Raw genomic sequence first — 26,904 nt, 5'->3', positions numbered from 1 at the left:
TGCCAAAAAGCAGAGCCTCCAAGGGACCTTTTAAGAGGAAGAGTGAAGGAAACACCACCATAATTTGGGGTGAGGCTGATAAATCTGCTAGTGGGGTTGCATGACCAATACCAGCAGGGCTCATGGACCCATGTCCATCCCTCTTCATGCCTTGTCAACAGCCACATTGCCTCCTCCTCCAGACAAACTCATGCTTTAGTAGTTTATTCCATTTGCAGGGTTCCTCTGCATTAGTTTTCACTTAAATGGACTGTGTAGTTTCATGTTGCCAGCACTTTTGCAGGGTGAGGGCTCAGAGAAGGCTGCACCCTTCATTAGTGCTGGAAATAGAGCTGGAAATGAGCCCACAAAATGCTTTCAATGCCACTTCAGGAGCAGCATCTCCACTTTCAGTCAGAATTTGCTTTTCTGGCCCTACCCTCCCAGCAGGTCTGTTTTGGGGGGAATGCCACACAGTACCAAGAGTGGTTGAAAGGCATTTTGCAGCCTCTGTGAATTGCCAGGAGTTTGCACTTGCTGTAGGCTAACACAGCATGTTAGTTCTCAGAAAGAAAAGGACTTACACTGCTGGCGTTTGGCCCTGGTCTAACAACGCAGGTGTCGGCAACACCAGCCCCATCCTGGGCTGTGCTGGAGTCTTCTATCTCCTGTACAGAGAAAAGAGTCATTGCTGGTGGACAGCAAGTTCTGCATGGGACAGCAATGTGCCCTGGGGGCCAAGAGAGCCAATGGGATCCTGGGGTGCATTCAGAGGAGTGTGTCCAGCAGATCCAGGGAGGTTCTCCTCCCCCTCTGCTCTGCCTTAGTGAGCCCCCCCCCCCCCAGAATATTGCTTCAGTTCTGGGCTCTCCAGCTCAAGAGGGACAGAGATCTATTCAAGACAGTCCAACAAAGGGCTACCAGGATGATGGAGGGCCTGGAGCACTGCCTTATGAGGAAAGGCTGAGAGACCTGGGGCTGCTTAGTCTGTAGAGAAGACTGAGAGGGGGTCTAACATATTTCTATCAATATCTGAGGGCTGGGGGTCAGGAAGGAAGGGACAGGGACAGCCTCTGCTCATTTGTGCCTGTGATAGGACAAGGGGTAGTGGATGTAAACTACAGCACAGGAGATTCCACCTCAACATGAGAAAGAACTTCACTGTGAGGGTCCCAGAGCACTGGAACAGGCTCCCCAGAGAGGTTGTGGAGTCTCCTCCTCTGCAGACTTTCAAGCCCTGTGCAACCTGCGCTAGCTTCTATGGTCCTGCTCTGGCAGGGGGGTTGAACTCGAAGATATCCAGAGCTCCTTTCTAACCCCAAACATTCTGTGATCCTGCTGCTTTAGGGGGCTTCACATGTGTCTGCTACAGCAGGGGCAGCAGCACAGGGGGTGTCTTTCTCCCTTACTGTTGGTGTTCATCTGCAGAAGTATTTTGTTGTGATCTAACAGGTCTTCCTATCCCTGCAGCCTTCTCCTTAGCAGAAGCCTGCATGACCCTGAGGCTTTTTACTTGATGAGAGTAAAAATATGTGTCAAAGGTTGTGGTTGCTCTAACTTCAAGTTTCATGTAACTTGAATTCCATAAGGATGATGAAGCTATAGAGAAATAGTTGTCCATATCTAGGTGGCTTTATCTTCCAGCCTCCTGCTTTTAAAAGCCTCTGATGTTCTGTGCAGACACAGGGTGGTAATTTTTGGTGTAGGATGCCTTTAGCCCTCCAGTTGGCAGAGGGCTGCCAAGGCTCATTTACCTTCACAGGCCCCTTTCGTTGTCATGGGGCTCTGCTGCTGCCTGCTCTGCCACAGAGGCAGGCAGCAGCCTGGTGCCTTCCTGCAGTGCTGCTGAAAGAGCTGCCATCTGTTTTACTTATTGATTAATCTCTCTTGGGCAAAAGGTCGAGGGAGAAAAGATGATGAGGCAGTTAACTACAGAGACCCAGAACCCCTCCAGGCTAGGATGTAGCAGGCAGAAGGGCAGCCCCTTTCCTTTACATGCCTCCTTCCATCCTGTTTTCCACCCAAGTAACTGTCCATTCCTGCTGATGAAGCTCAACCTCTCATCTCCTGCACAGATCTGTGTGAGACTCTGTACACTCAGGTAGAGGCTCCAGCCTTGGTTTCTCTGTGGGATTGAACTGTTGCCAATCAGAGATAAGAGCCTACAGCAAAAGGGCACAAAACCTGCTTCTGAAGTCTGTGCACCTTCCTGCTTGCAGCAGGCAGCAACCAAGCTCCCCTTCTGCTTCCTACCACTCCAGTGAGTCCAAATTAAATTAAGAGAGCAAATGCAGGCAGCTCCAAGAGTTGATTGCTGGGCTATCAAAAAGCAGCCACGGTGCTGCAAATCTGCTGTGCAGTTAACAGGAATAACCCAGCAACTTCCAGCTGTTGTGAGCAGCAGTGCAAAGAAGTTTTCCCTGCAGGTGTGTGCTTGGCCTTGACTTGTGGGGCTGTGCTTTGGATGGGTGCAGAGGCAGGGAATCACCTTACCCAGTGTGTGCCCTTAAACATTTTCAGGTCCAGAGGATCTCCATGAATCTTCTGATCCAGAACCACCAGTGAATGACAGGTGACCATGGCTCTGCACAGAGGTCCCCAGGGCAGAGGAGTGCTGGATGGGAACTTATGGATTTCCTGAAAGCTGATTAAAAGCAGAGGTTAGTGAGATCACTCACTGGAGCGCTGCACAGAGCTGAGCTCAGTAATTGCAAGCAGCAGGCTGTCCTAACCCACGCTTCTGATAAACAGGTTGGATGCATTCAGGAGGCCAAAAAGCACCAAGTAATTAACCCTGCTTGGCAGCTGCTGTTGGGCATTAGACAAAGCAGAGCAGACACTATCAGAGAGGAAACAACTTGCAGCAGAGGTCTCAAAGAAGTTTGGCAAGGTGCCCTAGAAGGTTTCTGAAGCTGCACTGCATCGAGGAGGAGTACATCTGCTTGTGCTGCTGGTGCACACCTGCCAGGGTGGATAAGGTCTGCTCTCAGCACCCCTGGGAGTGATATGGGAGAGATATGAGGAGCCCAGCCTTCACTTCCAGCAGTAGATTTTACATCTACATAGCCCCAGAGACCAGCTGTTTGTTTCTCACACCTTAGGTTTAAAAATGGGTACACTGGTTGACTCTCAGAATCATTGGATGGAAAAGGCTTCTAAGATCGTTGAGTCCAGCTGTGGATGTGACACCACCGTGGTCATCAAACCAAGTCCTGAAGTGCCATGTCTGCACATCTTTTTAACACCTCTGGGGATGGTGACTCCACCACCTCCCTGGGCAGCCTGTTCCAACTCCTGACCACTCTTTGAGTAAAGAAATTTTTCCTAATGTCCAACTTAAGCTTCCCCTGGCACAATTTCAGGCCATTTCTTCTCATTCTGTCACCTGATATTAGTGAGAAGAGACTGACCCCTATCTCACTCCAACCTCCTTCCAGGTAGTTAGAATAGAATAGAATAAACCAGGTTGGAAGAGACCTTCAAGATCATCAAGTCCAACCTATCAACCAATCCAACCCACCTAAACTACTAACCCATGGCCCCAAGCACCCCATCAAGTCTCCTCCTGAACACCTCCAGTGATGGTGACTCCACCACCTCCCCAGGCAGCCCATTCCAATGGGCAATCACTCTCTCTGTATAGAACTTCTTCCTAACATCCAGCCTAAACCTCCCCCGGCACAGCCTGAGACTGTGTCCTCTTGTTCTGGTGCTGGTTGCCTGGGAGAAGAGACCAACCCCCACCTGTCTACAACTTCCCTTCAGGTAGTTGTAGAGAGCAATGAGGTCACCCCTGAGTCTCCTCCTCTCCAGGCTAAGCAACCCCAGCTCCCTCAGCCTCTCCTCATGGGGCTTGTGTTTCTCTTCTCACACATACACTCCCCTCTAAGAAACTGGCTGTCACCTCACCACAGCCAGCATTAAGGCTGGCAGAGTGAGGAAACATTTCAATAGGTTTTCTTTACCTTTGCTCACCACTAGCATCCCCTGTTAGTAACACAGGTGCAGCGGAGTGAATCTGGAAGGGAGCAGCACCACAGCTCCCCCCATGATTGAAAGGAACAATGAATCCATGCCCTGCCATCCCACTGAGCCACCCAAGCCTGTTCTCTTCCCAGCAAACTCTCAGCCTGTTCATAATGGGCTTAATTAATTAATTAATACTTGAGAGACACTGTGAAACTGTGTGACATTGAGATACTTCAACATGTCCAGAGAAAGGCAATGAGGCTGGGGAGAGGTTTGGAGCACAAGCCTGTGAGGAGAGGCTGAGGGAGCTGAGGGTGTTTAGCTTAGAGAAGAGGAGGCTCAGGGAAGACCTTCTTGCTCTCTATGGCTTCCTGGAAGGAGGTTGAAGCCAGGTGGGGGTTGGTCTCTTCTCCCAGGCAACCAGTTTGCCTTGTCATGTTCCTTTTTACTTCTGCTGTCATAACCTGTCCTGGCACACCTACCCTCTCTCAGGTAACCAGCAACAGAACAAGAGGACACAGTCTCAAGCTGTGCCCATAGTAGTTTAGGCTGGAGGTGAGGAGAAAGTTCTTCCAGGAAAGAGTAATTGGCCATGGGAATGTGCTGCCCAGGGAGGTGGTGGAGTCACCATCCCTGGAGGTGTTCAAAAAAGGATGGGGTGTGGCTCATGGAACCATGGTTTAGTTGTCAGGAGGTGTTAGGTATTAGGTAATAGGTTGGGCTTGATGATCTCTGAGGTCTTTTCCAACCTGGTTGATGATTCTGTGAGGCTGCTAACTGTCACACGGAAGCAGCAAGCATTTGTATCTGGTTAAACGTACGACAGGATATTTTGTTAGCTGAGTGAAACTCCTTTCCTGTCATTGCCTTCACAGCATTCAGCTGAGCTGGCAGCTAGTCTGATAGAATGTTCAATAATGTGAACATTTGAGAGAGAGCAATTATGCAAATAGGCTAATGAGATCAATGCAGGCAGCAACAGCTCCTCCTCGCGTTTTGGCAAGCCACCAGCGCAGGATCCCAGCTGGGGGCAGACTGGACCTGTCTGCTAAGAGAGCTTAATGTGTGGATACCTTACAGAGGGTTTTGTGATGTGAATTTATTCAGGTATATAGTTCCAGATCTGTTCTGCTGCTTGCATGAGCAGACCCTACCTGCAAAGCTACCCTGGCACTGCTGCAAGCTGGCTGTCTTCTGATGGGCTCCAAGCCTCCTCGATCTGCACCTACTCAGCGTGGCCTCCCTAAAGCGCTGGAGGAGGGCCAAAAAGAGATTGCACAATGTGCCTGAGGCTTGGTCCCACTGGAAGAATATTTTATTGGTTGACACTTATTAATTTCTTCTCATTAATTTGCATTGGATGGTAATTTTCTCTCTGTCCTTTGAGGAAGCATTTGGAATATGATTTTTCTCCTCTCGTAATGAATTCATCCTTTTCTTCATTACAGCATGATTATCTCTGTGGTGTTGAGGTATCTGACATATTAACAACTACTAATGAAAATCTGAGAGCAGATAGGTGAGCTGTGATTTGTCCTGACCACTGCAAAAAACAAAAGAAGAAAACTGGTACTACTGTGAGCTTAGCACAGCAGGCACTGCAGAGCTGAAGCCTCTTAGTGTATTACAGGAATCAAATGATATCGCTCTGGATGCAGTCAAGTTCAGTGTTTACATAGGGGTTATTTCGTGAGGATTTCACTGGTCTTTGGGCTTGGAACCTGCCATGGGTTTTAAGGGAGGCCCTCAGGACACCTGGACTTTGCAGGTCTGATCTGTGGTCTCAGGGATTGTTCCCAGCATTTGCTGTAGGCAGGTGAGGTTGAACAGGCACCCAAGCCAGCCATGCTTAATTTCAACAGAAGGAGCATTATCCTAACATTTAAATGATGAGAGGTTTATTGACCAGATTAAGAGTATTTATTGAACTGTGATGTGAATGACATAATTGAAAAGCTCTGTGTATGTTCTCCAAATCCCCTCTGGGTAATTAAAAGCACTCATACTGCTGTTTGTCTTGAATTAGCAGCAACCTTTACGGCTACGCCTGCCACAGCAGCAGCAGCAGCAGCGCCCAGATGCCCTCCTCAGAGGGAAGGAGCTGAGCAGGGACATCCACTGCGCTCTGCCTCCCCCCAAATGCACCTGAACATCTCTTGGTGCATGCTCTTTACAGTCTCTCCATACCCTGTGCAATAGCCTCCCTCCCAACCAGAGGTTTGGGCAGTGCATTCACACTGGGGTCAGTGCTCGCTAAGTGAAATCCTTCCTTACCGGCTTCCCTGGGAAGGGATGACACCCCACAGGTCCAGGCCATCTTCTGTCAGTGTGCCTGTCTGAATGCAAACACAGATCCAGTTACCCTTCTACTGCCCACCCCTTCCTCCTGCACAGCCCCCAGGGGTCCTTCCCCAGCTCCCAGGCAGGCTAAGGAAGGCTTCCTGCCTGTGGTGGGAACCCGCTGCATGGGCACCCGCAGAGGATTCTTCCCTGGGGCTAGGCAAAAAACCAATCCCCTGTTTCTAGCAGCCCCCCAGCATCTTTCGGTGCCCCAGGAAGTTCCTTACTTTGTCAAAGCAAACAAGGTTGATCTGCCCACAGATATTAATCCTCTGTGGGCTGATGCAGAAGATTTTCTTTTTCTTCAGCCTCCTTTGGGCATAAACAGTGCCTGTTGTCAAGGCAGCAGGGATAGCAGGAGGCACTGTTGCAGTGAAGAGAAGGAGGGACATCACCACCACGTCTGCCAGTGGCTTCTGCAAACAGGAAGACACCAGGGGTAACGGGGTGGGGACAGCCTCCATGCTCTGCTGCCACCACTCCTGGCTTGCCTGACCCTCCTGCCCAGGAGCAACGCACCCTAAGCTCTGCCTCAGGGGAAGACAGGTTTATTCTACTTCTTGTGCCCATCTCCCTGCCTCCTTCCCCTGTTTCTGGAGTCTGAAAACTGAATTACAGAAGTGAATTATATTTCAAGGATCCAGAGCAAGCAAGGGCTCAGAGCTGCTGCCCCAGCACAGAGGCATCCCTCACACTCACCCCATGGGACACGAACACACACACGGTGTAGATGAGTCCAAACAAGCCGATGACAGAGAGGCCTACGATGAACTTGAAGGCATCTCTGTAGAGTCTGAAGTTCACTGGCTTGGGGTAGAGGATGGATCTCACCAGGTCACCTTTAGCTGTGTTGAAGCCTGCACAAAGACAAGTGCCATAGGTGGTGTGGGTGATGCAGCGGCAGCGGCTGCAACGATTCTGTTCGAGACCAGGGAAAGCCCGACCCAGCAAGTGGCAGAAACCACTTCTGCCGGCAGAGACCTGCTGGCCCTGGATCACAAAGAGAAACAGGCTCTCCTGCCAGCCTCCGAGGCTGCTGCTCTCCCTCTGCTGCTTAGCAAGTGGTAGGAGTGATACCGGTTTGCAGCACAACAGCTCTCGCTGGCCCTCTGCCCTTCAGCTTCGTCTGGATGAGCTCTGTCCCGCAGAAGAGGACGTGCCTGCGATAGTCTTCCTCGCTGTGAGCTTTCCAGGGCATGGGACTCTCCGTGAGGGGCAAGGGGGTCTTAGTAACTGGGATGCTTTCACCTACAAACAACAGCAAGCAGCTTCACTTCAAAGGCCTTTGAATGCCTGTCAGATCCTGCATACCAGAAAGGGGCAGCAGCCTTTGGTGCTCAAGCTTGCCTAGTTAGGCAACCTGTCTACTTGCTCACGTGGATTTATGGTGACAACTGCTACAGGTTTTGTTTCAAAGCACAGCATAAGGTTTCTCTGAGCCTGGGTCAAACTTTGCCCCTGAAGCAAGCTGATGCCTCATTAGTGGCTCAGTTCAGGTGTAGCATTGTCCCCCTGTGCTCACACACGGCCTGCTTGAGCAGAACTGCTGCAAGATCAGAATCCAAAGCCTTAAACCCCACATATTCAATGTATTAGAGTGTTTGCACTTTGTACTGCTGGCAGAATATTAATCCTACTTGTTTTTCACATGGGTCTGAAATGCATGTTGCACAATGGCAGTCTGAAGGCCCAGGACAACTGTGAATTATTCAAGCCACCATTTTTTTTGCCACCTCCTGCTGCAAATGGTTCTAATAAAGAGTAAACAATTTCCTGTCAGCACTGATAGAGACATCTCCCTGACAGGGAACCTGCACAGGGCCTTAGCATCTCAAACCCCAGCGCTGCACCTGTGAGCATTCCTTCATTGACAACGCAGCTCCCCTCAATCAGGACAGCATCACATGGGAGAGAGAGCTTTCTTCCATCCAAAAGCAACATGTCTCCAGGGACTAAGTAACGAGATTCCATCTCTTTGCAACCTGTAGAGCAACACAAATATGAAATGCATTTGTTTGCAAGTTCTGGGCAATGGCATTACAAACCAAAAGTAATCCCCAAACACACACCCCACTGAACTTCTGCACTGCATGAGTTCAGGGCAGGGATCCTCAGACATCACACAGGTTGGAAAGCAATAATACTGTCAGTGCAGGGATCAGCCCTTGTCTAAACATCCCTCTCCAGGTGGGTGTCTTCAGTTTCATTTGTTTAGTGTCCCTAAAACACTCTGACCAAGAAAACCCACACAAAGCCTTCATATCTTCCATCACCTTAGCAACTTCCCATCTCAACATCGCTGGGAGGCAAAAAACAAAAGGCTACAACTACCCTCTCTTATGGGTGAGGAGCTGAGAAAGAAAGTGCATAGCTCAGTGGGAGCCATGCACCCAGAAATGGCTTGCTAGCTGCTTGAGAGGATTGTGGGAGCAGCACAGAGCAGAGCAGGGACTCAGGTCTCCAAAGGCCAGAGCTGTTCTCCAGCTGCTTGTTTGTGAAATTACCTTTTCCCAGCTGCTCCCCACTCTTAACACAAATTACCAGGTTCACCTGTGTCATTACAGCTGACGCAGGAAGAGATGATCATGATACAGAGGCATCATCACTGCACTGCATGGGCCCTGCCCACACTGCTCGCTGCCCTGCCCGCCTCACCTCCCTCTGCCCCGCTCTCCCTGCAGCGTCACCTTTCAGCAGGGGAAATCAACAGGGACTGTGCAATTCTGGGTACATTTCGACATGCCAGGTAATTATACAGCCTGCTGAGGAGAGTGGGATGTAGATGACTCACCTTCGCTCTTGGTGCAGACTGTAACCTGAACTTTGTTATGCTCCTCAACGAGGTTGTGCAGCTTGGTGGACTGCTGTGGATGGGAAAGCAATTGCAGTGTTCAAACACCGGCTCTCAAGTGAAGCAGCAGCTTACAATCCAGGGATCATGTTAACATCACAGAAACTGAACTCTGATGAGCTGCCCAGGGGAGGTTTGCTGTGCCTTGGTACAGGTCAGGATGGGAGTTCACAGGATGTTAGGGGTTGGAAGGGACCGCTGGAGATCATTGAGTCCAACCCCCCTGCCAGAGCAGGAGCAGAGAATCCAGCACAGATCACACAGGAACACATCCAGATGGGGCTTGAAAGTCTGCAGAGAAAGAGTCTCCACAACCTCCCTGGGGTTCCTGCTCCAGTGCTCTGTGACCCTCACAGTGTAGCAGTTCCCCCTCAGGATGAAGTGGAACCTCCTGTGCTGTAGTTTCTATCCATTACCCCTTGTCCTATCCCAGAGTGCAAATGAACAGAGCCTGTCCCCTCCCTCTATGATACCCAACCCTCAGATGTTTATAAACAGCTATTAAATCTCCTCTCGGTCTTCTCCAGACTAAAAAGCCCCAGGACTCTCAGCCTCTCCTCATAGGACAATGCTCCAGACCCTTAATCATCCTGGTAGCTCCCTGTTGGACTCTCTCCAGCAGGTCCCTGTCCCTCAGTTCATTGAGTTAATCTAGAAGAAGCTGCTATGGGAACACAGAGCTAATTTTCTGTTTGCTTCCAATGCATGCTGCTCTATCTCCCTTGATCTCCAAGGGGCTATTCCTGCTTCATGCCAGGCTAAGCCTCCTTAGCTCTCTGCAGTCCTCTCAGTAAGAATAGAATGCCTTTGAGCTCAACAGTTTTAATCCTTGCTAGAAGGCTATCAACAGGACAACCAAGCTGCAAAGGGTATTGTGACAGAACTGCCACTGCAAGAAGAGACACAGAAATCCTAATTTAGCTGGGTGTTTGCCACCTAATTCAATTACATATCCTGAGACAATGATGAAGTCAGCTGTCATTGCAAGGCCATTAGAAAGGAGGCTTTATCTTGATTTTAAAGTTGCAATTGCAAAAGGGAAAAAAATCATCTGATCCTCGAGTGTGGATTTCTTAATTAGCATGTGAAGATGTCAAGCCAGTTTGAAGCATATCTGGAGGCCCCAAACATTGTAATACTTCCTGCCAAAACCATCAGTCACACAATAAAACCAACCTTGCCAGGGAAAGCTGAACAGGCCGTGGCTGTTCTGGGTGCCCTGCAATACCAGAAGGGATAGCGACGCCTTAAGTGCAAAGCTGTGCTCCAAGAGATGCAAATGCTTGTTCAGCAGGGGAGTGCCAGGCATCCTGCAGGCACTAGAGAGCCTAAAGCAGGCATTACAGATCTTAAACAGGCATCAGAGAGCCTAAAACAGGCATTACAGAGCTTAAACAGGCATCAGAGAGCCTAAAACAGGCGTTGGAGATCCAAAAATGTGATACCTGTGCTGGAGAGAGCCCCAGCTGGGATGAGCCCCTGGGTGAGGTCAGTGTGAGGCAGGGACAGGAGCATGCCCTTGGCAGGGCAGAGGGTGTGCAGGAGTGCCACAGCAGCAGAGTGCCCCACTGAGCATGAGCTGCCCTACATCCCACAGTTCCAGACAGGAGACACTCACATGCTGCCTGCCAGGCTCCTGTTCCTGTTGCTCTTTCCACTTTGCACTTTCATAGGATTCATAGAGTGGCTTAGGTTGGAAGGGACCTCAAAAATCACCGAGTTCCAACACCCAGCCGTGGGCAGGGACACCTCCCACTAGCCCAGGTTGCTCACAGCCTCATCCAACCTGGCCTTGAACACCTCCAAGGAAGGGGCATCCATGACCTCCCTGGGCAACCTGTTCCAGTGTCTTTCATTCACAGAGTTTCTCTTTTCCCTGTTCCAGCCTTTATCCATGTGGGGTTTCACCTTCCTTGTGTATTTAAAGTGCATTCAGAAATCAAGGAATGTTCTCCAAATTCCCAGTCAGAGCATCCCATGTTCCCAGCAAGAAGCACCCAGAAGAGGGGATTGGACCTGGCACTTGGTGCCATGGTTTGGTCATGAGGTCTGTGGTGACAGGTTGGACCTGATGATCTTTGAGGTCTCTTCCAGCCTTGCTGATCCTGTGTAACAATCCTTCCCCAGATACTCAATGGCAGGCAAGCATTGCCTGAGGCTCAGCTCTGTCTATTTTCCTGTGCCACAGAGCACAAAGGCTTCAGGTTTATCAGAGGTGAGTGCTTTAGGTCACAAAGTCAATGAGCTGAGACTGCTGGGAAATTCTTCCAAGCAGCTTCATCCACGACAGAAGTGTTGGAAACAAAACTTTGAGCTGTTCAGGGCCTGTTATTTAGTAAACCTAAAGAGGAGAGAATCCTCCTGAAATTACAGCAGGAACCAGGCTCCTGGCTATAATCCACCTTCACAAAGTCTTATGAACTCCAGGTATTAGACTTCAATCTTTAATTCTTGGCAAGTTCAGGACCCCTAGGTATGACCCTTTTAACTCTTCTGCAGCAGTAAATCTGAAGCAATACAGCAGAACACCCAGCAGCAACACAAAATAATAACCAGAAAGAGCATACAACAGGCTGCTGGTGTCTGTGATAGGTGGAAGTGCAGGATGGGGAGCTGGCAGGCCGTGCAGCAGACTCACCTGTCTGAGGTCATACACAGTTAAGCCAACAGAAGTGATGGACAGGATTATGATGGCCACTGAATACTCAACGTAGCCTTGGCTCAGCCACAGCGTGAGGGCGAAGGCTTGGAACACGTAGAAGGGGTTTAAAATCTGCAAACACAGATGGGACACATCAAGGGATGGACAGAACACATCAGCAGAGAGGGAGTGTGGGAAGAGGTGAGCATTGTAGACAGGAGGGGCTTGGTCTCTTCTCCCAGGCAACCAGCACCAGAACAAGAGAACACAGCCTCAAGCTGTGCCAGGGGAAGTTTAGGCTCAAGGTGAGGAGAAAGCTCTTCACAGAACAGTGGAATGTGCTGCCCAGGGAGGGGGGGGAGTCACCATCCTTGGAGGTGGTCAAAAAAGGACTGGATGTAGCACTTGGAGCCATGGTTTAGTTGTCAGGAGGGGTTAAGTAATGGATTGGACTTGATGAACTCTGAGGTCTTTTCCAGCCTGGCTGATGATTCTGTGCTTGCCTTACAGTGTCCAGGAGTCTCACACACAAATCCAAAGGGTTGGTTTGCTATCCCGAGGCAGCAGGTTTCTCTGTGGCTGTGTTAGTGTTAACAGCCTCCAGCTCTGAACTTAGCAGCTTAGACATAGTTCATGGTGTTTGTAATTAAAAGCTGGTGTTAACCAGTTACTATGCAGCAGCAGCTATGCTGGCAGCTTTAAGGCAGACTTAAGGGACTTCAGGTCAGTTGGTTTCCCACTGTATCCAACCAACCAAGGTGACCTTAACATTTCTGATTCCAAAGAACTGCTACACAGGAGCCACAGGGTGCTGGGGGTGGGGGAGGGGGAAAGACTGAGTTGTCACAGAAGTCTTTAATACTTTGTGATTTAAGAAAGTCACTCTGAATATGACATTTATTTGGGAGGAGAGAAATGGCAAGTGTAAAAGTGTGCCTGCAAAGCTGCCTGGCAGAAAGGGACCTGAGGGTTCTAATGGACAAGCAGCTGAATAGGAGCCAGCAGTGTGCCCAAGTGGCCAAGAAAGCCAAAGGCATCCTGGCTGGGATCAGCAATGCTGTGTCCAGCAGGAGCAGGGAAGTGTCTGTCTTCCTGTACTCAGCTCTGCTGAGGCCACACCTTGAGTGTTGTGTCCAGTTTTGGGCATCTCAACACAAGAGAGATGTGGAGGTGCTGGAGCCAGTGCAGAGCAGGGCAAGGAAGATGTGAAGGGCCTGGAGCATAAACCCTACAAGGAGCAACTGAAGGAGCTGGGGAGGGTTAGTTGGAGGAAGAGGAGGCTCTCTACAACTACCTGAAAGGACATTGTAGAGAAGTTTATACTGGTCTCTTCTCACAGGTAATTAGTGAGAGAACAAGAGGGAATGGCCTCGAACTGCAGCAGAGGAGGTTCAGACTGGACATTAGGAAAACTGTTTTTCACAGCAAGAGTGGTCAGACCTTGGCCCAGGCTGCCCAGGGAGGTGGTGGAGGCACCACCCCTGGATGTGTTTGAAGGTGGTTTGGATGTGGTGCTTGGCAATATGACATCCAACTTGAGGACACAGTCTCAAGCTGGGTGTTTAGGTTTAGGCTGGATGCTAGGAAGAAGTTCTTCATAGAAAGAATGATTGGCCATTGAGATGTGCTGCCCAGGGAGGTGGTGGAGTCACCATCATTGGAGGTGGGTAGGAAGAGACTGGGTGGGATGCTCACTGCCATGGTTTAGTTGATTAGATGGTGCTGGGTGATAAGTTGGACTCAGAGAATCATAGAATCAACCAGGTTGGAAGAGACCTCCAAGATCATCCAGTCCAACCTATCACCCAGCCCCATCCAATCAACTAGACCATGGCACTAAGTGCCTCACACAGTACTCCTGACACAGGCCATCCATCTCATGCACTAAATATCAGACATAAGAGTTCCTGAGATTATGGCCAGCTCTTAGTGACCCCTTCCATGCCTTCCAGGAGCTTTGTCTGCCCCAGGCAGCACAGCAGCTGGCTTCCTCACCCAGGAAGGTCAGCAGGAAGCAAAGAGCAGTGCTGATTTTTCTCCATCAGCTGGGGACAAGTGTGGTGACTAAGTTGCCATTTTGCATTGCTTCCTTCTTCCCAGTCTGGGATCACAATACCTTGCAATTCATCACCTCTGTGCCGTGTTGAGCTGGAGCCTCCTGTGCTGTAGTTTATATCCATTGTACCTTGTCCTATCCCAGGGTGCAAGTGAGCAGCTGTCCCCTGCCTCTTGACCCCCAGCCCTCATGTTTATGAACATTTATCAAATCCCCTCTCAGTGCTCTCCTCTCCAAACCAAACCCCAGGGCTCTCAGCCCCTCCTCATAGGGCAGTGCTCCAGCTCCTGGCATTGTCTGCTGGTATCCAGGGGGGGTGCAAAAAACACTCTTGCACAACTTTTTTTGGTGGTGTTGTTAAAACTTGTTCCCTTGATCTGCCAAGCACAGGTTTTTTCCCACCAAGCAAGATTGCATTGCAATAGCCACCACTGTGCTTTGTTTGATGAGGTATTGATGGGTTTGTTCTTTTTGCAGGGAGGCAAAGCAAAGCAGGAGCTGCAGTTGTGCATCAGGGAAGATGTATGGAACATAAAGTTATGTTTAAATCCCCTTCTTTCACCACCACCTCTCCTTTCCCCCCATACCTGCCCCTTTGCCACCCCATTTTCCCCCTTTTTTCCCCTCAAACCCAGAGCACCTGGGCTCTATTGGAGGTTCCTCCTACCCCAGGTGTGGCCACTTTGCCCTCCCCACCCACTCCCCTATTTAATCCCCACCAGGAAAGGCAGAAGCCCCAAGCTGAGCCCATCTGGGCTGAGGGTCCTCCTCTCATCGCTGGTGAGTGCCCCTGGTGCACACTGGGTGATGGTGGTGGTGACTACAAAGGCCGGGGGGCCTGGTGGCCCCCCGGCTGTTAGGGCAATGATTGCTGACTGCTCCAATATCCTCCACGGGTGGTGGCTGGGGTCCTGGCTGGGGCTGAGCTCCTCTGAGTGGTACCTTGGCTGGTGAGGGTCTTGCCCCTGGCTTTGGGATGGGTGCAAAACTGGTGGTGATGGAGCAGGAGCTGTTTAGGCAGGGTGGAGGATGGGACTTGATGATCTCAAAGGTCTCTTCCAACCTGGTTAATTCCATTCTATTCCATTCTATTCTATGGTTTAGGGATGAACTTTGTAGAGCAGAGTCAAAGTTGGATGATCCCAGGGGTCTTTTCTAACCTGAATGATTCTATTAGAAGAGCTATTATCATAGTATCAGTCAGGGTTGGAAGGGACCACACGGATCATCTAGTTCCACCCCCCCTGCCATGGGCAGGGACACCCCACACTAGATCAGGCTGGCTATTAGTCTGTGAGGCCATCAATAACCTGCCTTATCCTGCAGTGAGAAATGAAGGTGTGTTTTTTTCACAGCTCTGTACTTCCACCTCCTCTCCATCACGTCAGCCTCACGGTCCTTGCACGCTTTGTTGTGCTACACTCAAATGGGCCCCAAAGCCCCACTCAGGTCTGAGAATGCAGTGGGGGTTATTGTGGTGTCTAGCTAAAACCAACAGAACTAGATGAAGAGGTTTGCCCCCCACTTGGCTTGCCTGAAGGACTGACAGATCTTCCTCTGGCACTGGTGCAACTAAAAGAGCTGCTGGAAGAGCGATCTGCATACAGACTGGAGCTGAGCTGAATTATTCAGCTGGCAAAGGCAGCCCCTCCATGAAAATTTAATACTTCCTTTGACATTCACTAGGACAAAGAGACAGACACTAAATCAGGGTGCCAGCCCTTGGACACCAGAGCTGTATCTGCGCTGAAATGCCACAAGCTCACGAGGAGCAGGCTGCCGCCAGGCATCGCCTTTAGTATGTCAAACGTGAAGCTTCAGCTGTGGAGGGAAGTGCAAAGCTCAGATGGAATAAACTTTTTCAGAGTGCTACATTGGAGTCTTCTTCAAAACCATCTCCAGAGGGTAGGTAACACCAAAGCCAAGCAATGGCAGGAGCCTTGGAGCTTTTCCTCCTGTTTTGTAGCATTTCAAACACACTCTGCCTGGACAGCTGGTTTGGAGTCCCAGCTTTCACAGAACCACAGGTTGGAAGAGACCTCCCAGGTCATCCAGTCCAACCCTCGACCCAGCACTGAAGGGTCAGCACCAAACCATGTTCCTAAGCACCAGGGATGCACACTGCTGAAACATCCCCAAGGATGGTGACTCCAGCAGTGCCCTGGGCAGACCGTTCCAGGGTTTGAGAACCCTTTCAGTGAAGAAATATTTCCTAGCATCCAGCCTGAACTACCCCTGGGTGCAGCTTGAAACCATTGCCTCTGGTCCTGTCATTTGATACCAAGGAGAAGAGGCTGCCCCCTCCTCACTCCAAGCTCCATTCAGGCAGCTGTGGAAGGCAACGAGGTCTCCCCTCAGCCCCCTCTTTTCCAGACTGAACAACCTCAGCTCCCTCACCCCCTCCTCATAGGCAATGTGCTTCACCAGCCTCATTGCCCTTCTCTGGACACACTCCAGCCCCTCAAAGTCGTTTCTGTCCCTGCTAACCACCATGTGTCTAATCCAGGCCAGGATACCAATGCCTTTCTTGGTCCCCTGGGCACTCTGCTGACTCATCCTCAGTCAGCTGTCAACCAGTAGCCACAGGTCCCTCTCCAAGTTGCAGTTTTCCAACCACACAACCCTGAGGTGGTGGAGTTGCCATCGCTGGAGGTGTTTAGGATGAGACTGGATGGGGTGCTTGGTGCCATGGTTGAGTTTATTAGATGGTGTTGGATGATAGGTTGGACTGGATGATCTCTTAGGTCTCTCCCAACCTGGTCTATTCTATTACAAAGTAAGAGTTTTGCAAATATTTTCCTCCATTCTCAAGCACACTCCTGATTCATGCTGCTGTTGAGGTCACAAGGAAGCTTCCCCAATGCTTTGTACTCCTAAAACAAGGCTATTGAAGAGGTACAAGGATGCCTTAGTTGTGCCAATAAAATTTTCACTGCAGGTCATTATCAAGAGCCCACATAGAATCAATAAGGTTGGAAGAGACCTCAAAGATCAAGTCCAACCTGTCACCCACCACCTCATGACTACTAATCCACGGCACCAAGTGCCACATCCAGTCCCCTCTTGAACACCTCCAGGGATGGGGACTCCACCACCTCCCTGGGCAGCACATTCCAATGGCTAACAACTCTCTCTGGGAAGAACTCTCCCCTCACCTCCAGCCTAAACTCCCCCTGGTGCAGCTTGAGACTCTGTCTTCTTGTTCTGGTCTCAATGTCCTTCTGAAATTGAGGGGCCCAGAACTGGGCACAGGACTCAAGGTGTGGCCTAACCAGTGCTGAGCACAGTGCACAATGACTTCCCTGCTCCTGCTGGCCACACTACTCTTCATGCAGGCCAGGATGCCATTGGCCTTCTTGGCCACCTGGGCACACTGTTGGCTCATGTTCAGCCATCAGTCAATCAGTACCTCCAGATTCCTCTCTGTTTGGCTACTCTCCAGCCACCCCAACCCCAGCCTGTATCTCTACATGGGGTTGTTGTGGCCAAAGTGCACCCAGCACTTGGACTTGTTGAATGCCATCCCGTTGGACTCTGCCCATCCCATGAAGGGTCAGAGCTACTGATGTGGTTATGATCAGTCCTAACAGTTTCAGATGTCCAGGTGCACATCACCACTTAGGCATGAGGCAAAGTGTCCCAGCTCATGGGAGATGTTTAGCTGGAAGTAAGGGCCTGCAGCAGAGAAGGAAGACACTTTACTGACCTCCAAGAATGGACACAGTCATCATATAGGGAGCATTTATCTGTCTGAGTATGCAGCACCAAGCATCCTTTTAGCTTCATATCCTTTCCCATAACCTTCTACCAGGAATGTGTGCCAGTAGCTGTGAAGGAGGTTCACCACCTTTCCTCCATGACATGCCTTGGAAGCATCAACCCTCCCATCCCAGTGTGCCCAGGTAAACTCTTCAAACCACTTCACAGACGTCCCACTGCTGGCCTGACTCACTGACCTCTTTAGAAAGCAACTTCCAAACAGGAGGAATTTCAACTTCAATGGTGTTGGGTCCACACACCAGCTGCCTGGAGGAAGGTAGAAGAGAGTTGCCCATGTTATAGCTTAGTCACATGAGAGTAAGACCTCATGTGGAAAGCTGAGCCCAAAACCATGAACACTGCCTCAACCAGTAAACCCTGGGGGCACCTCATGGCTGAGCAGGACAAACCAACCTCTCAGAAATCTACTGCAGCCAAGAGGACTTCTCACAGAGGCAGAATCTTACTGTTTCCTTGCTGAAATAAAGGTCATCAGTTTGCTGCCAGACCCTTTGATGAGCTTTTCAGAAGGGAATGGCCAAGGGCTTGCTGTGCCCTGACCCCCCAGGTGGTACTGGTGGTGTTTTCTCCAGATGTAGGCTGGCATCACTGAGAAGATGGTGAGCTCAGTAGTGTGAGGAGTAAGATACTGCACCTTCCCAGGTGTCACCACACAGCTTGCACTGTCAGACTACACAGATGGGTAGAAAGAAGCCCCCAGGAATTTGAAAGGAAGAATTAACAGGGTCACACTCTCTCAAACAATCCGTACCCAGGCCTTACCTGATCTTCTGATCTTCCCTTGTGAGGCCAGCTCCGAACTTGTGGTGCATGCTGTGACACGTGTTGCTGTCTTCTAACGACCTGGGGTGAGAGGAGCAGGTTCAGAGCTGGGAATTCCCAGCCACAAAGGGTTTGTAGCAGGCTGCTGAGACACTCACCCAACTTTCTTGAATTCTTTTACAGAAAGGTCCCAGACGTACCGGATTTTCTGCACCTGGATACATCTCACCTGCAAGGTCAAAGAGCAAAACCTCCTGCTGCTGTTCAGGGCAAAAGCATCTCCCTGTTGCTGTGCTTCAGGAGAAAAGGAGCCCATGTGAACAACATTTGCAAGGAAGATGCTGGCAGAGCATCACTCCAGGTGTCTTGACTCCTGTTTTCCCCCCACCTCCTCCCTGCCTTCTTACTTCTCCGTTTCACAGATGAGTTACCTTTAACTGTGGCTTCATGACAGCTCTGTTTATGACAGAGTCTTTATCAGCCACCAGAGTACCATCTGAATTGCTACCAATAGGTAGTGCCAGTGTGGACAAATCAATCCAGGTCACCTTCTTCCAGCTGTATCTCTGAAACTCATCCTAGGGAAACAGAACACAATTCAGTGGCAAGCCAGGGTGCTGCCTGTGTTAATGTTTCCTGACTCTAGAAAGTGTATAGGGATTCCTAGAGAGCTGCAGTTCTGGGGCATTCTTGCACTCAGAGCAAGTGTAAGCCCAAGGTGGGACAAGGAGTAATGGATAGAAACTACAGCACAGGAGTTTCAACCTCAACATGAGGAGGAAGTTCTTCCCTGTGAAGGTGACAGAACACTGGAACAGGCTGCCCAGAGAGGTTGCAGGGTCTCATTCTCTGGAGACTTTCAAGACCTATCTGGATGTGATCCTGTGTGACCTGTGCTGGATTCTCTGGTCCTGCTCTGGCAGGGGGTTGGACTCAATCTGGAGAGGTCCCCTCCAACCCCTAACATCTTGTGATGATCCCATAGTAGCAGGATCTGTGTTTCAGTACAGTAAAGCACTTTGAAAGCAATCCCACAATTATCTCCTTTTGCTTTGATTCATGCTGCAGAGCAACTTCAGAGCAGATGAAATTAGAAGGTCTGCTTTGGTAGGCACTGGGTGGGTATTTAGTCTATGGGGTCAGACTAGAGCTAGTTGGAAGGAAAGGCCTTCTGCTGGAGTGGACATCAAGTATTCAGCACTACATACATTGCTCTGCCAAGCTTCTACAATGCTGTGTTACAGCTGCAACTCAGGGTCCTAGAGCTGAGCAGCTCAGCTTTCCTGCTGCAGGTGCCAGACTGAACTGTCCTTTCAATAGTCTAGTGTGACTAGTTACAGGGAGCACTAGAGCACACACGTAGTGCTTCAGGGGCATTCATTTCAGGAATGTCATTGCAAAGTTGTGTATTAAATGCCTTAAGCATTTGCTCTGCTAGTCGTGGAGTCTCTACCACCCTTCTCCTGCATTCTCCAGTACTGTTTACAAAGGCCTGCAGTGCTAGGATGGGGGACATGGTTTCAAACTAGAGAAGAGTAGATTTAGATGGGATGCTAAGAACAAGTTCTTTCCTGTGCAGGCAGTGGAACACTGGAACAGGTTGCCCAGCAAGGTGGTTGAGGCCCCATCCCTGGAGACATTCAAGGTAAGGCTCAACAGGCTCTGGGCAGCCTGATCTGGTTGAGGATGTCCCTGCTGACTGCAGAGGGGGTTGGACTGGATGAGCTTTGGAGGTCCCTCCCAATCCCAACCATTTTATGAGTCTATAATGGGAAAGCAAACCGCCACAACTTCTGAAGATGATGTCTCGGCTGAAGCCACTTGGCTTCACCCCTTACACTTCATGTGGAAGGGCAGGGGCAGGGCCAGAGCCTGTTTATAGAACCTGGTATTGGCAGCAGGCAACTGCTGGAGCCTGTGGAAGGGCAGCAGCAATGCCTGAGAACTGCTTGGTTCTGCACCTTCAGGCAGTCAGTGCACTCATGAGTGTAAACGTGGTCATTTGCACAGTGTGTTAAAATGAAACACATAGAAATGGTTGATCCTCTGAAGCTGGATTCATCCCTGCCACTCCACTTCCAACCTTCCTGGTCTCTTCTCACAGGTAATTAGCCATAGAACTTGAGGGAATGGCCTCAGGCTGCCACAGGGGAGGTTTAGACTGGACATCAGGGAATTTTGTCTCACAGCAAGAGTGGTCAGGCGCTGGAACAGGCTGCTCACCAACCCTGGATGTGTTTAAAGGTCATTTAGGTGTGATGCTTGGGGATGTGGTTTAAGGGTGAACTTTGCAGAGCAGGGTCAGTGGTTGGACTCAACCTCCTAGGGAGTCTTTTCCAACCTGAGTGATTCAGTGCTTCCATGAGAAGTGCTATTAACCTGCTACATCACACAAAGGCAGGCAGTCAGGCTGCCCTGCCTGTGAAGGCAATGGGCTCTGCAAGCAGCCAGAAACCAGGAGGGTTCACCTACTGTTGTTCTGAGCAGAACAATGTCAGCTTCTTCCAAGCTGCAGCGGGTGCAGTTTGCCCACACATCCCACTCTGGCTTCCAGTAAAAGAGCAGCAGCAGAGCCCCACAGGACAAGATGTAGCCAGCAATGCACAAGGCCTTCCGGCAGCCTTGGGATTTGTAGCCAAATATCTCCTGTACAGCAGAGAGAAAGCATTCTTTGTTAACAGGGCTGACCTGGGCACTCAATCATCAGGAAGCCAAAGCTCACTGAAAAGAGAGGCTGGTGACTGAAGCCCTCCCTCATAGCTCAAGGTCAGGTTTGGAAATGAGAGTTTGCTGATTGATGCAACATAGTTATGAGGACAGCAGAGCCACTAAAGAGAGGCTGCTGCTGGCAGAGAGGCTCTCTCACATCAGCTCTCCCAGGATTAATGAAGAATTAACTCCTATCTGGAGCTTTTACCATCAAGACTGCAGCTGAGCTGTCAGGGTAACAGTTCTCTCTCTGCAGTGCTAGCACCAAGCAGCCCTGCCCTCCACCAAGGAGGATGTCTCTGTGTGAACTTAGTGCTGACTGCTGAAATTTACTTTGCAGCAGAGGCACAGAATCTGCCTCAGGGAAAGAAAACTGCCAGACCCCAGGTAATGCCTTTCAGGTACCAGGTACCATAGCTGCTGATCTGCTATCCTCCACCACAGACACCTTACCCTGGAAATAGATATGACAGGGCTCCTTTTGCTCTGTAAAGTCTCTTCCTCCAAATCATTCCCTGGGTCATCTCTCATCTTTCCTGCTTGCCCTTTCATTTTGCTATCACAGTAAGCCATCTATTCACTGGTGCTCCATTGTGTGTGGAAGGGATTGGCAAGTCCACAGCTTTAGTTTTTCCCCTTGAAAAGAACTTTGGAAACATTTTTTTTACCCTTTAGTTTGCTTTAAACCTGCCCATGGGGCTAACAATAACTTCAATGCCTGCAGCACAACTAGATCCTTGCCCACATGCTGAGTGCTTTCCTGGCCCTCTCTGCGCCCTGCAGGGCATGAGGGGAAGGTGAGATGTCTCACAGCACCCACAGATGCCACTCTTTGGATTTATTGCACACCTCCAGCCTGGTCACAGCTCTCACAGCTGTGAGACAGCAGCTTTGGTAGCTGCCACCCTGCCCTGCAGCTCTACATCCACCTACGCAGCAGCCAGGCGAGCATCTCTTGCTGTTCCCTCAGGGGCACCAAGGCAGGAAGCCAGACAGCCCCTGCAAGGGAGGCTGCTTTGTGCCACCCAGGGTATGGGAAGCTGCATAAAAGTTACTTGGAAAAAGAAGTTTGTTTTGAGAATGAAATGAAAACCTAGCCAGAGAGATTATTTGGGTTGGTTGGTTGCACTTGCTGCTGAAACAAACACACCCACAAACCCCAAACAAACAAAACAAGGACAACAAATGAGCCTGTGCCAAAAGCCAGGCAATCCCACCCCGAGCTAAACAGCAGCTGTCCATTCCTGCTGCAGTCATTCACTTGTCTCTGCACACAGGGCGCTTCCCAGCCTCCTCTCAGCTCTCTCCCCCACTCCAGAAAGCTCGAACCCGGACAGCCCCTCCAAAGGAGGTTGCTTTGTGCCACCCACATCGTGGGAAATTGCACAAAAGCCATTTGGGAAAAGAAGTTTGTTTTGAGAAGGAAGTGGAAACCTGGCCAGAGAGATCATTGGGGTTGGTTGGTTGCATTTGCTGCTGAAAAAACCCCAAATAAACACACACACACACACAAAACCCCAACAAAACAACAAACCAACAGCAAACCCCAAGCAAGCCCACCCCAAGCCTAACAACAGCTGTCCATGCTGTGATTGTGGGAAGCAGTGGCATCACAGGTGAGCAGTTATGGTGCTGCCCTGCCCATGCCTGGCCCATTGCCCTGGCACCAGCTCAGATGCTGCCAGCCACCCAGTGCTTGTGGGTGCTGCAGGACAGGCCTGTGCAAGAAGCTGCAGGAGCAATCCTGCACCTACCCCATACCACAGACAATGATTACCCACCCAGCAGCAGGCGCATGAGGCACCTACCCCTGAGGAGGTGCCTCACATGGTGTCAAGTGACGCTGCAGAGGTAAGCAGAGGGAGTAAGTGAATTGTTCTTGGGTGTCTACTTGTGACTGCATTGAATGTTCTCCCAGAATAGCTTAAAAGAGCAATTAGCTTGATTTAGCTGAACTCTGATCATAATCAACATAAACTAAGCTGAAATCAATGCAGCTCAACTGGAACAAAGTTCCTTGTGTAGCCTTTACATCAGGTCAGCAAAATTCGGCTCAAACCAGCTCTGTAGCTCTCAAATGTGCAGTCCTGCTGTGCACCAAGCCACAGAACCTGAAATCCATCATTGCCAATGGTGGGCAGACAAACCACAGTGCCCACAGCTGAAGATACTCAAGGAGAGCTTCATTTGCTTCTCTGTTCATGGAAGGATTTTTACAATTGCATTTAAAACACAGTCCTGGAGGGCAACAAGCCTGTTATGAAGGACAGGAGGTGTGGGGGACCACCACTCATCTGTCATCCCACAGGAATGGAAGGGAACAGATCTGCAGCCAAAAGTGGAGGCAGGCTGGACAAGAGCTGCGGCATTGGGGCTGGATGAGTGCAAGGCTGAGAGTTACCAGAGAGAGCATTTAGGGATTGCTAGCACAAGCTGAACCAGGGTCTGCTACCAGCATGTGGGGCTCCAGTGCACACCAGCTCGAGGCTGGGGAGAGGCCTGGAGCACAGCCCTGTGAGGAGAGGCTGAGGGAGCTGGGGTTGTTTAGCCTGGAGAAGAGGAGGCTCAGGGGAGACCTCACCGCTGTCTACAGCTACCTGAAGGGAGGTTGTAGCCAGGAGGGGGTTGGTCTCTTCTCCCAGGCAACCAGCACCAGAACAAGAGGACACAGTCTCAAGCTGCACCAGGGGAAGTTTAGGCTGGAGGTGAGGAGAAAGTTCTTCCCAGAGAGAGTTGTTAGCCATTGGAATGTGCTGCCCAGGGAGGTGGTGGAGTCCCCACCCCTGGAGGTGTTCAAGAGGGGACTGGATGTGGCACTTGGTGCCATGGTTTAGTAGACATGAGGTGTTGGGTGACAGGTTGGACTTGATGATCTTTGAGGTCTTTTCCAACCTTATTGATTCTATGATTCTATATGGGAAGCACAGCAACTGAGGAACCCAAAAATATAATAGGCATGCTGGAAGACAACAGTAGAGGTACAGTGTCCAACATCTGAAAGGCATGGAGTGGTGCTGTGAGCTCCTGACCTCTGGAGTGCTGAGGAGGTTGCCCCTCCCCAGAGGCTGCAGGACCCCAGCACAGCTATGTCATGCCAAATCACACAATCCATCTGCCTTGAAGAGACCTCCAAGCTCACCCAGCCCAACCTTCTACCCAGCACTGAAGAGTCAACACCAAACCATGCTCCTAAGCACCAGGCCCACAGTCTGCTTAAATGTCTCAGCACTGTGCCAACACAGGGCCAGCAGGAACTCAGAATCATAGAGTTGTCAGGGCTGGAAGGGACCTCAAGGATCATGCAGTCCCAACAGCCCTGCCGTGGTCAGGGGCACCTCACACCACAGCAGGTTGCTCACAGCCACATCCAGCCTGGCTGCAAACACCTCCAGGGATGAGGCTTCCACCACCTCCCTGGGCAACCTGTGCCAGGCTCTCACCACCCTCATGGGGAACAACTTCTTCCTCACATCCAATCTGAATCTGCCCATTTCTATTTCAGCTGTTAGGGAGCTGGAGCTCAGGTCTCCCAGGCCAGAAGGATGTCCCTGGCTGGTGCATTCCATTCCCCTCTGGCTGCAACACGTGGCTGATCCAGGGGATCTTACTGCACACACAAGGCACAGCCTGGCCTGGATCACCACACAGAACATTCACACCATACTCAGCAGGAAGCACTGAAGGCCAGAGCTGAGGGAATCCACGTTTGTGCCTGGCTTACCCCACTGATCCTCCCTGCAGCAATCAGAGCTTTCCAGGAAGTACAGTACCTGGAAGCAAAGCTGCTCCAACCAACAAGGCCCCAGGAAGGTGTTTTATGCTCAGGCTGATGCAGACAGCCTTGCACAAGGGGGAGTTGTGTCAGCAGCACTGAGGGCAGAGCCAGAGCCCTTCTGCCAGCAGCGTTGCAGCCAGGGATGGGGCAAGAGAGGTTTGTCCTGGAAGTGGGTGCAGCTCATCAGTGATTCACAGACTTCCCACTAAAAGGCTGCTTGTGGCAACAGCCTCACTCCACTCACCCATCCACCCTGGCTCTCCACCTTTGAGACAGTCTCAAACTGTGCCAGGGGAGTTTTAGGCTGGAGGTGAGGAGAAAGTTCTTCCCAGAGAGAGTTGTTAGCCATTGGAATGTGCTGCCCAGGGAGGTGTCCCTGGAGGTGTTTGAGAGAGGATTGGATGTGGCACTTGGTGCCATGGTTTAGTAGTCATGAGGTGTTGGGTGACAGGTTGGACTTGAGGATCTTTGAGGTCTCTTCCAACCTTATTGATTCTATGATTCTATTCATCAGGGACTTGGCATCCTCGGTGCTTCTTGTGCCATTAGCAGCAGGCATTGAGGGCCATACCCACAGGCCAGCTGCAGAGCACTGTAGCAAACAGGATGACACAGATGATCCCTAGCTAACTTTATCTGTCTCCCACAGCAGAGTTTTCATTTCTGTGCTGGATCCAGGCTGCTGCAACTGGCCCAAGCTCACAGCAGCAGCAGTGAAATCCCAGCAGGAATTTACTGAAGGCAACCATGAAAGCTGAAGCTCCACTGCTATTAGTAGCCCTGCTAACAATCCTAATAGAGAGGTGCAGGTGTGCTCTGCAGGGCAGGATCCCTCTCACCTGTGCATGCCTTGAGCATCCCCATGACATGCAATGTCCCAGTCCCCAGGCTGGTCAAACAGTGACACTGGAGATGCTGCTGGCAGCTGCTTGTTGCAGAGGAGAGAGATTCCTGTTCTGGGGGAGTGTGCTGCTGTGCTCCCAGTGCATGGAACACAAACAAGCCTCTAGCAGATACAGGAGTGACAGGACTATATTTTAGGCTTGTGCAGAGGCATCTACTCCTATGCCCACTCTGTGCACTGATTTCCAGTGACACCTGTGTTCCAGCTGCTCCTTGCACAAAGTGCTGGAGTGGAAAGTCTGCCTCTCACCCTCACCAGGCTCTGTGCAAACAGCCCATGTTAGCAGGTAGAGGGAAGGGTTTCCAAGTCACTGTGTTTGCAAAGCACTCAGCACAGCCCTTGCAGGCTGCTGCACATAATCAATAATAAATCACACTCAAAGACAGAAAGCAGATTCAATTAACATTGATATAAAGCCCTTGTCAGGACAAAGCAGCTCTGAAAGGCTGCTGTGAGAATCAAGGGGCTCCTGCCATGAGCACTGTGCTAGGCTTTGGTCATCTGCCCAATCTTCCTAGACCTGCTCAGCAGCTAAGCCCTTTGCATTTCAGGAGAAGTGACCTAACCACTCCTTCAGACAGTTGTCCAAGGCAAAGCTTCTTTCCCTCTAACTTGCCTTTTGATACACAATGAGACAGCAAGGGGAAGTGAGCTCGTTAGCAGAGATCTTCACAAGTAGGATGGAAAGGACAACAGAACAGAGAGTGAGAAAAGGGACACTGCTTCCTGGCCAGATGACTTCTGGTGGGCAGAGGTTCCATGCCCCTGGGCTGAAGTGCTTTGTTGCTCACCTATCCCTGACTGAAAAATCAGTCTTGGGGGCAGCAAGGACTGGTCCAGGGTTTTGCCTTCATCAAGGCTGTGTTGAAGAGACAGTGCCCAAATGGGGAGTGGAGGTGAAGAAGCAGCAGAGGCATATCCCAGATGTGAAAAGAGGTGCAGAAGGAAACCAAGCCCCAGTGTGGTCCCCCCACTCCTTACCAGCTCGTTGTCTTCCCCCTTGTTGAGAAGCACACAATGATCTCTCCAAAGTTTTTCCTCCATCAGACCACACTGGTTCCAGTCCTGGATGTCCTTGGAGGTTGGGGTCAAGCAATGTGGAATGCAGTCAGTGGCTTGATCTCAGGCCAGTCTTAAA

General features: G+C 50.6%; 1 protein-coding gene across 1 annotated transcript in view; it reads right to left on the bottom strand.

Annotated features, from left to right (window-relative positions):
• Nucleotides 1-26,904, bottom strand: part of ATP13A5 (ATPase 13A5) — a 46,283-nt gene extending 19,379 nt beyond the window's left edge. Inside the window, exons 1-15 of the mRNA XM_068145657.1 lie at nucleotides 26,748-26,904; nucleotides 20,851-21,024; nucleotides 18,810-18,956; nucleotides 18,537-18,607; nucleotides 18,379-18,459; nucleotides 17,793-17,862; nucleotides 11,778-11,912; nucleotides 9,080-9,152; nucleotides 8,139-8,270; nucleotides 7,366-7,536; nucleotides 6,988-7,145; nucleotides 6,516-6,704; nucleotides 6,223-6,284; nucleotides 2,473-2,623; nucleotides 564-647 (exon numbers count right to left, since the gene is read on the bottom strand). Of these exons, the coding sequence (XP_068001758.1) occupies nucleotides 564-647; nucleotides 2,473-2,623; nucleotides 6,223-6,284; nucleotides 6,516-6,704; nucleotides 6,988-7,145; nucleotides 7,366-7,536; nucleotides 8,139-8,270; nucleotides 9,080-9,152; nucleotides 11,778-11,912; nucleotides 17,793-17,862; nucleotides 18,379-18,459; nucleotides 18,537-18,607; nucleotides 18,810-18,956; nucleotides 20,851-21,024; nucleotides 26,748-26,810 (1,761 nt within the window). The 5' untranslated portion in view covers nucleotides 26,811-26,904. The remainder of the gene's footprint in view (nucleotides 1-563; nucleotides 648-2,472; nucleotides 2,624-6,222; nucleotides 6,285-6,515; nucleotides 6,705-6,987; nucleotides 7,146-7,365; nucleotides 7,537-8,138; nucleotides 8,271-9,079; nucleotides 9,153-11,777; nucleotides 11,913-17,792; nucleotides 17,863-18,378; nucleotides 18,460-18,536; nucleotides 18,608-18,809; nucleotides 18,957-20,850; nucleotides 21,025-26,747) is intronic.

Source organism: Melanerpes formicivorus, unplaced genomic scaffold (genome assembly GCF_026170545.1).
Source record: "Melanerpes formicivorus ecotype bairdi unplaced genomic scaffold, bMelFor1.0.p_v2 SCAF_12, whole genome shotgun sequence".
NCBI lineage: Eukaryota > Metazoa > Chordata > Aves > Piciformes > Picidae > Melanerpes > Melanerpes formicivorus.
This window is presented reverse-complemented; position numbering and strand designations above follow the sequence as displayed.